The sequence below is a fragment of the Myotis nattereri genome (genome assembly GCF_964212035.1).
Source record: "Myotis nattereri genome assembly, chromosome: 3".
Taxonomy (NCBI): Eukaryota; Metazoa; Chordata; class Mammalia; order Chiroptera; family Vespertilionidae; genus Myotis; species Myotis nattereri.
In genome coordinates, this window is record NC_138077.1 from 59,243,089 (window position 1) to 59,260,196 (window position 17,108).

The 17,108-nt window shown below is 36.5% G+C and overlaps 1 protein-coding gene across 1 annotated transcript in view; it reads right to left on the bottom strand.

The window, feature by feature from the left end:
* The window catches only part of STXBP5L (syntaxin binding protein 5L), a 233,931-nt gene that overhangs the window by 51,668 nt on the left and 165,155 nt on the right, over positions 1 to 17,108 (bottom strand). Inside the window, exons 22-23 of the mRNA XM_081086880.1 lie at positions 15,074 to 15,166; positions 3,493 to 3,543 (exon numbers count right to left, since the gene is read on the bottom strand). Coding sequence (XP_080943006.1) covers positions 3,493 to 3,543; positions 15,074 to 15,166 — 144 coding nt within the window. The remainder of the gene's footprint in view (positions 1 to 3,492; positions 3,544 to 15,073; positions 15,167 to 17,108) is intronic.

The window sequence follows — 17,108 nt, forward strand, 5'->3', positions numbered from 1 at the left end:
GGTGCACGAAATTCATGCACTGGGTGTGTGTGTGAGGGGGAGAGTGTCCCTCAGCCCAGCCTGCCCCCTCTCACATACTGGGAGCCCTCAGGGGTTGACCCCCATCACCCTCCGATCGCCTGATCGGCCCCTTGCCCAGGCCTGACGCCTCCGCCAGAGGTGTCAGGCTTGGACAGGGGACCCCCATCTCCCCCCGATCACTGGCTCTGGCCCCCGCCCAGGCCTGAGGCCTCTGGCCCAGGAATCATGCCTGGGCAGGGGACCCCCATCTCCCTCTGATCGCTTGCTCCACCCCCCACTCAAGCCTGACGCCTCTGACCCAGGCTTCAGGCCTGGGCAAGGGGACCATCATATCCCCCCAATCCCCGGCTCTGCCCCCCACCCAGGCCTGATGCCTCAGCCAGAGGAGTTGACCCTCATCACCCTCCGATCACCAATCACCAGATCGGCCCCTTGACCAGGCCTGAGGCCTCCGGCAGAGGTGTCAGGCCTGGGCAGGGGACCCCCAGCTCCCTGCGGTTGCAGGCTCCGCCCCTGCCCAGGCCTAACGCCTCTGGCCTAGGCATCCGGCCCGGGCAGCGGGGACCTGCAGTGGCAGCGGGGGGCGCCACGATCGTGGGCTTCGCTTTAGGCCCAGGTAAGGGACCCCTAGCTCCCGGGACTGCCAGCTTAGACCGTGCCCAGCTCCCATAACTGGCTCCACCCCTACTTCCTGCTATCACTGGCCAGGGCGGCAAAGGTGCCTGATTCTCCAATCATGGCTGGGGGGCAGGGCAAAGGCGGCCCCAGGGCCACCTTTGCCCTGCCCCCCAGCTCTTAGCTCCCCCCTGGGTTTCAGATCACTGTCAGTGGCAGGGGGCTTCTTCCTGCTTTCCCTTTCGCCTCCCTGCATTGTGCCTACATATGCAAATTAGCCGCCATCTTGTTGGCAGTTAACTGCCAATCTTAGTTGGCAGTTAATTTGCATATAGCCCTGATTAGCCAATGAAAACGGTATCGCCGTACACCAATTACCATTTTTCTCTTTTATTAGTGTAGATTTTTTGCTTTAGATTCCCCCCTACCCTGCAGCCCTACAGTTCTACTTGCTCACTGAATGGGTAACATGGATGTCCCTATAGCAACTCAAACTCATTTTCCTTTCCTCTCAAATCAGGTATCCTCTATGAGAGCTATTCTCAACACTATGAAGTCATCTTTGGCTTCTCCTTTTCCCTCACTGTTCCCAGCTCTATCAGTTGTAAAGTCTCTCATGGCAATTCTTTTCCTCTTGTTCATTTTCATTGCTGTTATCCTGCTTCAGGCCCTCATTTGGCCTACTGCAAGAGTCTTAAACATCTTCTCCTTCATTAATGGATTATATACTATTGTATGTCTTGCTATAGCACATTACAAGCAACCCAAGGTATATTTTACATCAAGGTTTTACATTGGAAGAATTTACATACAGAAGACATTCATCCTCTTTCAGAAGCCTTATAATTTTTATTCTAGAAGTTTGTGGGAAACACGTTTTAAAAATATAATTACATTAACTACATATTTAGAAATAGAGATTTAATGAAATTTTATCATGAATCCCTTTAACTGTAAAATATCCTTTAGTAAAATAACAAGCACATGATTATTTTATCTTTTATATATATCTGAGTTTTCATAAGTGATCTTTGCTTTAAGTATGTATGAAAATAGTGAGAATGAAGCAATAGGAAGGGAGATAACTGAAGACATGGAAAAACAGACATTGATAGAAATGGTCTATTAGTAGGTTTATTAATAACAACCATGCCTAACTGACCTCCAGATTAGAATTATAGCTAAGATTTCTTTACAATTTCTAAAACTATAAAAAGTGGGTTGGATGTTTTCTTTCTTTTTTATTTTTTATTTTCAACATTTTAGGGGAAAAATTATGATTGTGGAAATTATATGAATATCAGAATGCATATTTTTCTAGATAAAAGTGTTAATCATTCTGTAAATAGTCTTCATTTGACAGGTGTCACAGTATATGCTACACAAAATTATAAGTAGCTATAAGATTATAAGCTTTGCATGAAATGTACTTGATTTAAATACACTTTTGCTACTAGTTGTGTGGCTATAGGCAAATCTGGATTTTTCATAGCTTTAACTTACTAATTTGTAAAATGGGAACAATATCACCTACCTTATTGCAGATAATATACACATACCAGCATAGTGTCTGACACGTGGTAGGTCAACAAATGAAACTATAATGTTGATTTTTTTTCCTTTGATGTCAATTACACTAGTAAAATACTAATTGACTTCATAATTTATTTATTAAATTAATATTATTGAGCTAATGATAATAAGTTTACTATATCAAAGCTTTTTAAAAATTTTTACATTTTAAAAATACTCTACCTATTTTAATCAAATTCATATAAGATATTTGTGTGATTAGATTTTAAATTGAATAAACTATTTATCTACCAGTTATTTAATTTAAATACAAGGAAACTAAGTATGTATCTATGCTTCATAAACTCTGGTTACCATGTTCTGTGATCTAGGTTCAAATTTTCAAACTAACATTTACTAATAGCATCTGTGAAACAGTTTTGTAAATTCTCAAGAATAATGCAAAGACCAATTATTATATTTTTGTTATTTTAACATGACATTAGGATTGTCATGTCATGTCAAATTTTATTGTAGATGTATATGAGGTAATCAAGGAAACTTTACCATGCCAATGGCAGGTGAAATGACTTCACTATTGAAAACTATACTGTTAAAGTCAGTAGATATTTTGTTATTTTAACATGACATATGGTTTTAAGTTGGATTTAATGATATGGTTTTACATCAGAATAAAGGAGATGAATAAAAAGGTAATTCAATTACATTTCAAAAAAGAAAAGCCATGCTGGAACAAGCAGATAAAAATTCTGAAACAAAAATATATGAAGGCCTGTTTAATAAAGTCTTATTTATTTCAGAGTTAGAATCAAGAATAAGGCTGTGACCACCACAAAAAAGTAAACTAAAAGTGAATAGAATTTTCTATAACTTCCCTAGAATAAAAAAAAAAAAAATGACCAAACCTCCATTTTTATATATATCAGATTTTTTTAAAGTGGCATTACTTCTAAATGATACTTATATAAAAACAGGAAAAATAATTCCAGAAAAAAATGATGCTAATTTACATGATAACAGTCACAGAGGACCCATATGCATGACTATTGAATGTTAAAAACATTTTAATGATAAAAAGAAAACAAAACATTATATACCTTTGTGTGTAATGATTTATAAAACATAATTTTATAAAATGATTATATATATAAATAAATGTTGAATGCTGCCAACAGAACTGTATGGTGATTTTTAGAAAGCTTTTTTGGAAAGACATCAAATACTGCCATTGAGGAAACTTGTGTTATTCATGGACTGGTTGGTAAAAATGTTCAGCCAAAAGAATGTAAGAGAACTTAAAATGTTGGCTTTTGCCTACCGTACCAAGATCAGCCTTAAGATCTGTTGGCAGACTTAACTTTCTTGATCCTTTAACTGAAACAACAGAAAAAGGAAAAAGGCAGTTGTTAATTATATAAAATTGAAGAGGAGTGTGGGGGAACAGTATGTCTTACAATATAATTACTAAAATCCTAATAAGCATTACTTTAGTGAGCATGTATGAAAGCAGAAAAGTTGTTCATTGCCATTCAGTAGTATATATTTAATATGCAAACAAAAACATGAGAAAAGTAATTGTTATTACAGTAAATATTTAAGTATATTTTTACATAGTTTCTTTTTACATGTATGAGGAGTGATTTCTTATTTAATTTGGAAGTAACCCAAAACAATTTTAGATAAATCTAGTAGATAAAGAAGTATTGCAATAAAGCTATCAGGTCATATCATAAATAATGATAAGGGTAAAAACTGATGAACTTTGTCAACATTTTTTTGAAATAGAAAGAAAATTTTATTGTAGATGTATATGAGGTAATCAAGGAAACTTTACCATGCCAATGGCAGGTGAAATGACTTCACTATTGAAAACTATACTGTTAAAGTCAGTAGATAAGAAAATCTTGAAAATAAAATAATTTGAAAATAAATTTAATTATTATAAATCAAACTATCAGAAAATGTTTGAATAAACCAAGAATACTTCTGCAATTTATTGAAAAACATTACTCATTATTTATCTGTTAATAAAAGTTTTACATTGGGCATCTCATAAAAATATTTGACTGGGATGCATGTTATCATAGAAAGAAATGCATTAGGAGAGATCATGTTAGAAATCTTTTCTGTCAATTAATATTTAAGACTCAAATTGCTACTATCAATTAATTTGTACTTGCTAATGAGTAATTTAAAAAATATGCTTTTATTGATTTAGAGCAAGGGAGAGGGATAGAGAGATAGAAACATTGATGAGAAAGAAACATCAATCGGCTGCCTCCTGCACACCTCCTACCGGGGATTGAACCCACACCCCAGGCAAGTACCCTAACTGTGTATCAAGTACCCTCCTGGTTAATGGGTTGACGCTCAACTGCTAAGCTGCACCGGCCAACTAATTTTTCACAACAAGGAAAGTATTTTAAAATAAAGATGCCAGATATAGTAGAAAAAATACTCTATTTAAAATCATAAAACATGGCTCACAAATTTCTGAATTGTTACCACCTAGATATATAGCTTTGAAAAAAATCACTTCATCAATTTGCAACATAGAACCAAGAATATTAGTTCACATATAAAAAGTCTATCTCTATAGAGGAAGACATAAATAAATGGAGGAACATACCATGTTCATGGATTGGTAGAATCAACATCATAGATTCAATGCAATACCTATTAAAATACCAACAGCATATTTCAAAGATCTAGAACAAACTCTCCAAAAATTCATCTGGAATAAAAAAAGACCCTGAATAGCCACAGATATCCTGAGAAAGAAGAACAAAGTTGGAGGGATCACAATACCAGACATCAAACTATATTACCAAGCCACGTTTCTCAAAACTGCCTGGTACTGGCACAAGAACAGACCAATGGAACAGAATAGAGGACCCAGAAATTGACCCAAGACGTTATACTCAACTAATATTCGATAAAGGAGTCAAGAGCATACAATGGAATCAAAACAGCCTCTTTAATAAATGGTGCTCAGAAATTTGGTCACATATATGCAAAAAAATGAAACTAGACCACCAACTTACACCACACCATACACAAAAACAAACTCAAAATGGCTAAAGGACTTGAATGTAAGACAGGAAACCATAAAAATCCTACAAGACTACGTAGGCAGCAAAATTGCAGACATATGTCGTAGGAATATCTTTACAGACACAGATACTAGGGCAAGAGAGACTAAGGAGAAAATAAACAAATGGAATTGCATCAAAATAAAAATACTTCTGCACAGCAAAAGAAACCATCAATAAAACAACAAGAAAGCCCACTGCATGGGAGAACATATTTGCCAACGTTATCTCCAATAAGGGTTTAATCTCGAGCATTTACAGGGAACTCATATAACTCAACAAAAGGAAGATAAACAACCTAATAAAAAAATGGGCAAAAGACATAATTAGACACTTTTTGAAAGAGGGCATACAGAAGGCCAAGACACATATGTAAACATGCTCAAAGTCACAATCATCCAAGAGATGCAAATCAAAACGACAATGAGGTACCATCTAACACCTGTCAGAATGGCTATCATCAACAAATCAACAAATGACAAGTGCTGGCGAGGATGTGGAAAAAAAGGAACCTTTGTTCACTGCTGGTGGGAATGCAGACTGGTGCAGCCATTGTGGAAAACAGTATGGCGTTTCCTCAAAAATTTAAAAATGGAACTCCCATTTGATCCAGTAATACCACTTCTAGGAATATATCCCAAGAAAACAGAAACACCAATTAGAAAGGATATATGCACCCCTATGTTCATAGCAGCACAACTTACAATAGCCAAGATTTGGAACCAGCCTAAATGCCCATCAACAGATGAATGGATTAGAAAACTATGGTGCATCTACACAATGGAATACTATGCTGCTATAAAAAAGAAGGAATTCTTACTATTTGCAGCAGCATGGATAGAACTGGAGAGCATTATGCTAAGTGAAATAAGCCAGGAAGCGAAAGAAAAACACCACATGATCTCACTCATTTATGGATAATAAAAAACATTATAACCTGATGAACAAAAAGATAGATACAGAGGCAGAGAAGCATGGAACAGACTGTCAAATTACAGTGGGAAGGCTGGGGAGTGTTGTAGGGGGGAGGTAAGAGATCAGCCGAAGGACTTGTATGCATGCATAGAAGTGTAACCAATGGACACAAGACACTGGAGGGGTGGGATGAGAGCATGTGCCAGGGGGTAGGGGAGGCCAGGGGAAGGTCAATGGGGTGGAAATAAAAGGAGAAATATGTACTACTACCTGTAATACTTTATTTTAAATAAAATAAAATTTTAAAAAGTCTATCTCTAATGCTTCAGCTGGAATATGATTGGAATGTATTTTATAATAGGTTTTATAAAACCTAAATATAATATAAACAGAAATGTATGTTTTGTGTGTCATAAAATACTACTCTTTATTATTGTTTTGATTTTTTCCCAACCATCAAAAAATTTAAAACCCATTCTTAATTTAAAAGTCATACCAAAATAGGTGGCAAGCTGGATTTAGCCTGTGGGCTGTAGTTTGCTGACTACAATATACCATGCTAAGCTACTTATAAAAAGAAGCTAAGTACTAACATTCTAATAAATGTAGTAACAGCAGGTAGTTTTCTCTATGAAAATACATTAGGAAATAATTCAAGATTAAGGGGAAATCAATAAATCAAATTTTAGCAATTTGGGTTTAGAATTAGCTGTACAAACAAAGGTATTACTTATATCAAAATATGGCAAACTACATAAATATATATAATAATTATGCTTTAGAAAGGGTTGCAAAATAAAGACTATTTTAAAAATTATGCTTTAGAAGGGGTTGCAAGTAAAGTATATTTTAAAAATTGATTCATAATTCAGATGAACTAAGGAAGTAGGTTATTTACTATTTAAATAATCTTTCATTTAATTTTTTAAATAGGAACTAATAATTTATTAGTTTAAATTTAAATATTAGTTATTATTTAAATAGGAACTAATAATTTATTGATTTGTTTTATAATTTCTTTTGTTTCTATTTGTTTTTAAATAGGGCACTTTAACATATCTATATAGTATTAGTTATTTCAAAAACGCATTACAAGTATGTTTTTAAAAAGAGGGCAAACAGTCCTGCCTATTGGTCAATAAGCCTAGATGCATATAGCAGGACAATGACCACAATGCAAATGCCCTCCCCACTCTTTTAATGAAAAATTCACCTCCTATAGTCCAGTATCTAACTTACTCTGGCTCTCAAATCTGCTCCATCTTTGGGAGCTCCCCCCTCTACTTTGCCACTTACCATTTTTGGCTTCCTGTTTACTACTTTCTACCTGAAAATTGGTACCCCTCACAAACCCATCCTTATTTGTGTAGTGGAAAGGGGACAGGAATCGTTAGATGGTGGGGTTAACTAGGGAACTTCTTTAATAAATGTTAATAACAGGCCTTGGTTATTTATTCATAGAATGGTCCTCTTCTTCCCTTGTTAAACTAGTAAACTCCTATTCATCCTTCAAAACAGCTAAAAGAAAAAAAAAATCACCTCCTTTCTGAAGGCAGCCTCAAATTCAAAGTTTTATCTGGTGCTATTAATATTTGTAGCATTTGTGCACATCTTTATACTTAACACATTTTATTGTACTTTTTTCTTTTTTTACTATGTCCACTACCCATTAACATCCTGAAACTTGGAGTTCTCCAAAGATGGAGATTGTATTCAAAATACCTAAAAAAGTATTGGCATACGGTAGGTGTACAATAAACGTTTCCTCAATGAATGTTAAAAAACTAGTAAAGCTAGAGGGTAGGGGTGAAGAGTTATTCTGAAGACTGAGAAAGCATGCCCAAGTGTTAGAGCAATATGTTACACATTAACATTTGAGAAATTTGGGTTGGGAGATGTATGAGGCAAGAGGGAGTAAGAGGCAAGTAATCTTGGAAATATATAGAATGAAAACAATACATATTAACCTTTGCAATATGCTCCTGAGAATGCAGCTCTGAATTTCTTCACTTTTACTATTATCTAGGCTAAAGCATACACACCACTATAATTTCATATTGTTAGCCAAAAGGGAGAAAATGGGAAATACAGACTACTCACTACTCACTGGCTTAGCATACTACACAGAAAAGAAAGATGGAGAATCTTGGGTCAAAAGAACCTTAGAAGTCATCCAGTCAAATATCCTCTCAATGCAAGTATTTCTCCTACAACATTCTTGACATCCTAACTGAATACTTCCGCAACAGAAACTTTCAAAGGTATTTTTAAAAATCCAATTTGGGGTTTGCTATAATTGTTACAGGATTTCCTTCCTTTGAGCTCAAAGAACTTTCCATTATCACTTACTAATTTATCCCACTTCTAACCTCTGGATCAATAAGGAGTAACTGATTCATACTCTCACATGCCAGATCTTAAAGTACCTGAAGAGACTTAGGGGCCACCCCCGGGTACTCTCAATAGATCAGCAGAAATTTGTATTTTAAAAAGTGTTGCTGGTGATACGGATGCAAAGAGGGTGGCAGATCACATTTGGAGAAATAATGTTTTATGGTTTTATGAACATTAACCAACCTATGGGATTTGTACTTCCACAAAAAATACTTCCTGAGATGTATCTCAGATTTCCCATACAAGACATGCCATACTGTCCTTAGTGGTTAAATTAGATATAGATACAGATATAGATATCACTTTGCTGAGCTTAAGATCATTATGATTAGTTACATATATACTAAGGAAACAGATACTATTTAGAGTAACTGAAAAAATTTTCATCATAACTGTATTTGATCTTCCATTTTCTAATGAGGAATAAAAGATGGTGCTTTAACGCCCCTATTAGAAGAGGCTGGATACTCCCCTTCCCCCATCTGTAAGCTACACAAAGACTTTTGCTTTTCTCCTGGTATTTGATGAAGTGAAGCCCAGTGATCAAGAATACAAGTAAAATCAACATCATTAAAATGTCTGTATTACCAAAGCAATCTATAGATTCAATGCACTCCCCATTAAAATACCAATGGCATATTTCAAAAACCTAGAAGAAACTCTTCTAAAAATTCATCTGGAATAAAAAAATAACCTGAATGGCTGCAGCGATCCTGAGAAAGCACAAAGTAGGAGGGATCTCAATACCAGATAACAAGCTGTATTACAAAGCTACCGTTCTCAAAACTGCTTACTACTGGCACAAGAACAGACATATAGACTAAGGGAATAGAATAGAGAACCCAGAAATTGACCCAAACCACTATGCACAATTATTATTTGACAAAGGAGGCAAGAGCATACAATAGAGTCCAGATAGTCTCTTCAATAAATGGTATTGGGAAAACTGGATAGATACATGCAAAAAAATGAAACTAGACCACCAACTTACACCATACACAAAAACAAACTCAATATAGCTAGATAAAGGACTTAAACATAAGATAGGAAACCATAAAAATCTTAGAGGAACCCACAGGCAGCAACATCTCAGACATATACCGAAGCAGTATCTTCACTGATACAGCTCCTAGAGCAATGGAAACTAAAGAGAAAATAAACAAATGGGACTACATCAAAATAAAAAGCTTCTGCACAGCAAAAGAAACCATCAACAAAACAACAAGAAAGCCCACTGCATGGGAGAACATATTTGCCAATGTTATCTCCAATAAGGGTTTAATCTCCAGCAATTACAGGGAACTCATATAACTCAACAAAAGGAAGATAAACAATCCAATCAAAAAATGGGCAATGGCCCTAAATAGACACTTTTCTAAAGAGGACATACAGAAGGCCAAGAGACATATGAAAACATGCTCAAAGTCACTAATCATCCAAGAGATGCAAATCAAAACGACAATGAGGTACCATCTCACACCTATCAGAATGGCTATCATTAACAAATCCACAAACAACAAGTGTTGGCGAGGATGTGGAAAAAAAGGAACCTTTGTTCACTGCTGGTGGAAATGCAGACTGGTGTAGCCACTGTGGAAAACAGTATGGAGTTTCCTCAAAAAAACTAAAAATGGGACTTCCATTTGACCTTGTAATCCCACTTCTAGGAATATATTCCAAGAAACTAGAAACACCAATCAGAAAGGATATCACCCCTATATTCACAGCAGCACAATTTACAATAGCTAAGATTTGGAAACAGCCTAAGTGCCCATCAGCAGATGAGTGGATTAAAAAACAGTGTAACATCTACAGAATGGAATACTATGCTGCTGTAAAAAGGAAGGAACTCATACCATTTGCAACAGCATGAATGAAACTGGGGAGCATTATGCTAAGTGAAATAAGTCAGTTAGAGAAAGATAAATGTCACATGATCTCACTCATTTATGGAATATAAACAACATAAACTGATGAACAAAAACAGATCCAGAGATAGTGAAGCATCAATCAGACCGTCAAACCTCAGAGGGAAGGCAGGGGAGGGTGGGGGTAAGGGGGAGATCAACCAAAGGACTTGTATGCATGCATATAAGCCTAACCAATGGACACAGACACCAGGGGGGCGAGGGCATGAGTGGGGAGGAAGGGTGGGGGGAATGGTGGGATAAGGACACATGTAATACTTTAATCAACAAAGAAAAAAAAAGAATACAAGTAAGTTGGATTCAGATCGTGACTCAACTATTTGCTAACTGGGTGACCCTGGTCTAGTAGTTACTTAATCTCAGGAAGATTGTGTTTCTCTTCCTCTGTAAAATGGGGGATAATAATATTCCCTACTCCATAGGAATCTTATTAGCCTTAAGTAAGGAAATGTGTGTTAAGTATTTAGCATGGTGTGGTATACAACAACCATTCAATATTAGCTATTATTTTCATTATCAACTTAGTTGGCAAGAAAATATTGTCATTCTATGGTATTCTATATGACTTATCTATGTATAAAAATGACTTATCTGGGCAACATGCCCTACTTAAAATAGAGTCACAGGATTAAACACAGCACACTTGATAAAACCTCCACTTATACATAGTATTAATTCTTTACTCTGCACAACAGTACTTCCTAAGAACCTACTGTCTTTTTAAGAATGATGACATCCCACACTTGATTCATAACACTCTAAAAATCTCTCCTTTGCTATAAAAAATCTCTTTAAATTATGTTGTGTATCATCATATAGAATAGTATCTTTAATCCTTCACATTTTGAAAAACTGCCTGTCTTGGCTGACAGGCAATAACCCAACAAATAGTGCCACAGGTAATCCAGCTGTGGGGCAGAGAATATAGCTGCAGGAAGTGTTTGATTTCTTATGATCCTAGTCCTGTTAGATTCTGGGCAAATTGTCATGAAATTCTTCTTGTTACTTTAACATGTTGCTGCATACATTTTTAAAAATAAAAGCAATATTAAAAAAATCATAACTGTACACTAAAAAGGTGAAATTTATTCTATATAAGTAAATCTCAAATTTGAGTTTAAAAAAAAGAAAAAAGGTTGAAGGAAAGCATCCCCAAAGATATGGTTAATCACTTACCTAATCACATCTATCACCTTCTGGCTTACCTAGAAATTGTTAGGAGGAATGGCATAAGAGATGAAAGATGATGCAAATGAGTGAAAGAATCAGCTGATGGCAAACTGCATATTAATATTTATGTATAAATTCAGACCTAAAGATCAGGCAATGGCAGAGCCCTGCAATAGCACCAGATTACAAAACTTTACAGTACTATTTATCTCCATTCCTATATTTTCTGCCTCCTAAACTCAGGTTGTTCTAGTCATGACGCAGAGTATTCTGGTGGCTTCCCATAGCTATGCCAGAATGAAGTCATATGTTCAATCCTATCTTTGATCTTCAGCTCTAGCTTGAATATTTAGCCCTAAATAGTGACAACAGGGTTTTGCCTAGGGGGCTTCATGTATCTTGTTTTTATCATCCCTGTCAATCACCTGTATATTCATATGCCCTTTTCCTAACTTGTAATTCAGTTCAAAGTCAATAGATAGATAGTGCAGCCTAGTTCAACAGAGGGATTTTTGTATTGGCTTCAAAAAGTCTCAGACAGATCCATGGTTCTGTATTTGAATAAAAATGTTAGGAACTGAGTGATCCTGAATAGGTTAAAATATCAAATGTAAAGAGCGAGGTTCAATGTTTCTAATTCAAAGCTTGGAATCAGTTTTTTTTTTAATATATATATATATATATTTTTATTAATTTCAGAGAGAAAGGGAGAGGGAGAGAGGTAGAAACATCAATGATGAGAGAGAATCATTGATCGGCTGTCTCCTGCACGCCCCCCCCCTCGCCCCCCGCCACTAGGGATCAAGCCCGCAACCTGGGCATGTGCCCTTGACTAGCATCAAACTCAGGACCCTTCAGTCTACAGGCAGAAACTCTATCCACTGAGCCAAACCAGCTAGGGCTGATTAGTTGTTTCTTGATTAAAAACAACTGGATTACCCTAACTGGTTTGGCTCAGTGGATAGAGCGTCAGCCTTCTGACAAAAACAACTGGATTGACTTTTTGGTTTCCAATGAAGTATTTCTACTTTATTATAAATAAAATATAACTAATGTTTGGAAATTTAAAATGGTCAAGGAGACCAAATTCAGTCTCTTTGGGCCATAGATATTCATTATTGTGTTTTTAATAACTACTACTATATGTTACTGAGAATCTATGTTTTGTACACTAGCACAGAGTTAAAAAACTTGGCTAAAGTTAGAATGGTAGAAAGTGGCAGGGTAAGTCAAATTTCTGATTCTAAAGCTATGTCCTTTCCACTAAGCAACATGGTCTTCCTGATTTAGATGCCACCTGTGTGGCCTACATATATATCTTCATAAAATAAATCTAACACTAAATTAAAAGTTGTTTATATGAAAATGTTTTTAAAGTTTATAGATTAACTGACTGATTGAAATATAGTAATAAATTTCATTTGTCTCTATGTTCCCTAAGCCAGAAACTAAGATAAAAAACACCTGGTGTGTAATATGCATACACATACATTTTGGGGTCACTATGCCATGATGGAGTCCTGAAAGGTATACATGCTTATAATTTTGTTGCCATTTTCCTTTTTTTTTTTTTTTTTTTTTTGTTCTTTGGACATGGCTAAGATATAGCCAGGCAAAGAGGTACCTTTTTCAGAGTTTGCCCCAGCATAAAAATGTTTAATGTCATGACTACTTTAAAATATGTATTATTTCTATCTAGATGTTAATGAGTTGGTGACTTTTTATAAGTATCAGTTGAACAAGTGTTAAATAATTATGAAAATATATTTTGTTCTTGTCTATCTTGAACTATAAACTCCCAGAGAGAACTTGGTTCTTCCACACACTTTTTAAAGATGCAAATAAGAGATCAAATAATTTGGGGTCAGAGGACCTTGAAGTCTAAAGAATTGGGTTGGTTCAGGCTAAGCTATTTACTAATAAGGTAACCTTGGGCAAGTTATAGATTTTTCTTGGCCATAATTTCTCCATCCATACAAAATGAGAATAATACCAATGTTACAGGGTTGCTGTAGTATTAAATAATACACATGAAAAATACCTTGTTTGTTTTGAAGTGCTATACTAGTGTTGATTACAATTTTTAGCAAACAAGGCTTAATAAATTTAAAAAGTGGTGATAATTGATTTTTAAAAAATATATTTTTATTGATTTCAGAGAGGAAGGAAGAGGGAGAGAGAGAGAAACATCAATGATGAGAGAGAATCATTGATCAGCTGCCTCCTGCATGCCCCCTACTGTGGATTGAGTCCGCAAACCGGGCATGTGCCCTTGACTGGAATCGAACCCGGGACCATTCAGTCTGTAGGCTGATGCTCCATCCACTGAGTCAAACCAGCTAGAGTGATAATTTGATTTTTATGAACTATAAAAACTAAAAATTATTTTCAAATCTCGTTTTTTTCTGGAATTTAAATGGTAAACTATGTTTCTAATGTTTCATGCAAAATATATTTCTTAAGTTCTTCTGTATTTGTCAAAATATTGTTCATGACTCAGCAGCTTCTCACTTCTCAATGCTTGGATGTCATATTTCAATTGTGATTTTTTTTGTAACTCATATTTTTCATTTTATTAATAAAAAACAGGAAAAAATTTTAAAATCATAGGCTTTACAACCAAATGTAACTAACTAGTAATTCTCCTCAGAAAAAAGCATATCATAGAGTTGTTGTATTACGTAAGAAAAAAAGAAACTACTGTCTGAAAAATTACTGTCTGGAAAACTGTTGGTTTCAATTATCTTTAGGTTTCTTGGTTGCTGAATTTATTTAGGGTTTAGAGTATTGATAATTCATGGTTTTTAAAGTTGCAGATCTGGTCACAACCACTCTGTAATAGTTTCCTAATTAAGGAAGCTGCATAACTTGAGTTTGCTTGTGATTTGGCCCCTATGAGCACCATCAAATATCCAATAACTACATAAAATTCAGATTATAGGACCTAACTTTCTGCTCTATTTTTGAGAGAACATTGTTCCTTTGAGGCAGTTCCCATGATCATCATAGTTGTTTCTGATCATAGAAAATATTTAATTTTATTATGAAGAATTATAGAAAATTTTTATAAAACCACTTTATTTCTTGGCCCTTAAGTTTTCCCCGAATTCTATGTTGGCTCCTCCATATTTTCTTATAGGCCTGATAAAATAATTTAGGTGTAGAGTAGAAAACAAAATTCTATGGAACATTTCAAAATTGTTAACAAAACCCTTAAGGGTTTGCTTTCTATTCATGAAGTCAGTGTTAACCATTGCTTCGGGGAAATTTGTCTTCATTCACCATGAGGGATCTGTGTTCCAGCACAACAAATAAGAATAAAGCTTTTGATACAAATTGTGAAGTCTAGAAAATTGTGGTGGTAGGAATAACTTGTTTGTTTATGAAAGAGATTTTCACTTTCACCTGGCAAATGAGGTACTTGATTCCTCTGTCTCACAGCTGGTATTTCATTCCTATAAAAGCCAGGTGCTGCCTCGGGAGTTCTGGTAGGAAGTCCTAAAGAGAAGGAATAAAAAAACTTTTGGCATGTAATTTCTTAGTCCAAGTGAACCAAGAATGTTTACCTTAGAGGCAACTTTTGTGGTAACTATGTAGAAGGGTCTCCGTTTATGCCTTTATCTGTGTATTCTGGTACTGTCCCAACAGAAGACTTGTTTAAAGGGAAGAAGATTTCTTCTTTGGAGGGTAGAATGGAATTCCAGGTGTATAGAATCACACAGAGGGAGCATTCAGAACAGGCTCTAAGAACTAGTTATAACTCATATTTGAGAACAGACCTGGTTACTTCCTTATTAGTATTTTGAGACATTCGCCCCCATGATATTTTAATAAATATATCTTTATTAAAGATGCCTAAATAAATATATTTTATGAAAACAAATATCACCCTAACCCTCACTTGAACTTGATAGTATAAGAAGTCTATTGTATATTGTGGATGGTGAGAATCATGAGGATGGATGGCTGTATAGGTAGCAGCAGTATTAGGACCTAATGCCAGTCTACAAAAAGATATTCATCTGAGCAAATGATTTTTAAAGGCACAGCTTCAAGGAAGACAAAGTAGAAAAATTCACACGTGTGAACAGACATAACCCTACAGTTGAAGGCTTCATTAGCTTTCAACTCTTTGCCCAAAGAAAAAGGTATTGTTTCCAGTCTAGGGGATTGTAATTCTTTGCCAAGGGCTGAATGTTAGCTCCTGCTCACCCCTTTGAGAGGTATGTTTATGTAGTAAACACACTGCCCATGATCTTACCTGGTAAGAGAAGAAGGATTACACTTTTAAGAAAAAAACGACTAACAATTTGTAAAATTATTAGTTTAATGTTGGTTTCTGTAGATATACTGTCAGCTCCATTTGGCATTATTTTGTTCATTAGTTTATTCTCAGTGGAAAGCATCTTATCTAAGTATAGATGCTGAAAAATATTTGTTGAATAGTTGGTGAATAATTAAATATGAAATGACTACATTTTCCTGGAAGCTGAGAACATCAGCTTTCTGGTTGGCTCACTGGGATTCTTTCAGCTCCTAATTCCTACTCTGTTCTCTCACATTATCCTAAAGAATCCAATCTAATAAAAGAGAAACATGGTAATTGGCATACGACCGCTACCCTTCCCATTGGCTAATCAGGGCGATATGCAAATTAACTGCCAGCCAAGATGGCAGCCGGCAGCCAGGCAGCTTGAAACTAACACCAGGCTTGCTTGCTTCAGTGACGGAGGACTGCAACGTTCCCCACCTGCCTTGCCGGCCTCTGAGCTTGCAGTTTAAAAAACACTGTAACAAATATAGAAGCTAAACAAAACCCCAGAAACCAGCTTTCAGAGATCTGGGATCTCAGAGCTGGAGTTAATACAGAGTTTCAATTATAGAACCGAAACAAATCAGATACCTGTTTTCAGCAGCTGAGGCCTCAGAGCTGGAGCCAAGCCTCAGAGCTAAAGCTGGCCCAGAATAAAAAAAAAAAGGAGCAGTTGGGAGCTTCAGTCCCAGCCTGAAAACAGCCCTCAGCCCCTCACCCAGACTGGCCAGGCACCTCAGTGGGGACCCCCACCCTGAAGGGTGTGTGACTAGCTGCAAACAGCCATCATCCCCTCACCCAGGCTGGCCAGGCACCCCAGTGGGGACCCCCACCCTGAAGGATGTGTGACCAGCAGAAAACAGCCATCATCCCCTCATCCAGGCTGGCCAGGCACCCCAGTGGGGACCCCCACCCTGAACCAGGACACCCTTCAGGGCAAACCAGCTGGCCCCCACCCATGCACCAGGCCTCTATCCTATATAGTAAAAGGGTAATATGCCTCCCAGCACCGGGATCAGCGGAGCCTCAAGGTATCCTGGCACCAGGATCAGCGTGACAGGGGGCAGCACCCAAACCCCCTGATCGCCCTGCGGCTCTGTGTGTGACAGGGGCAGAGCTACAACCTCC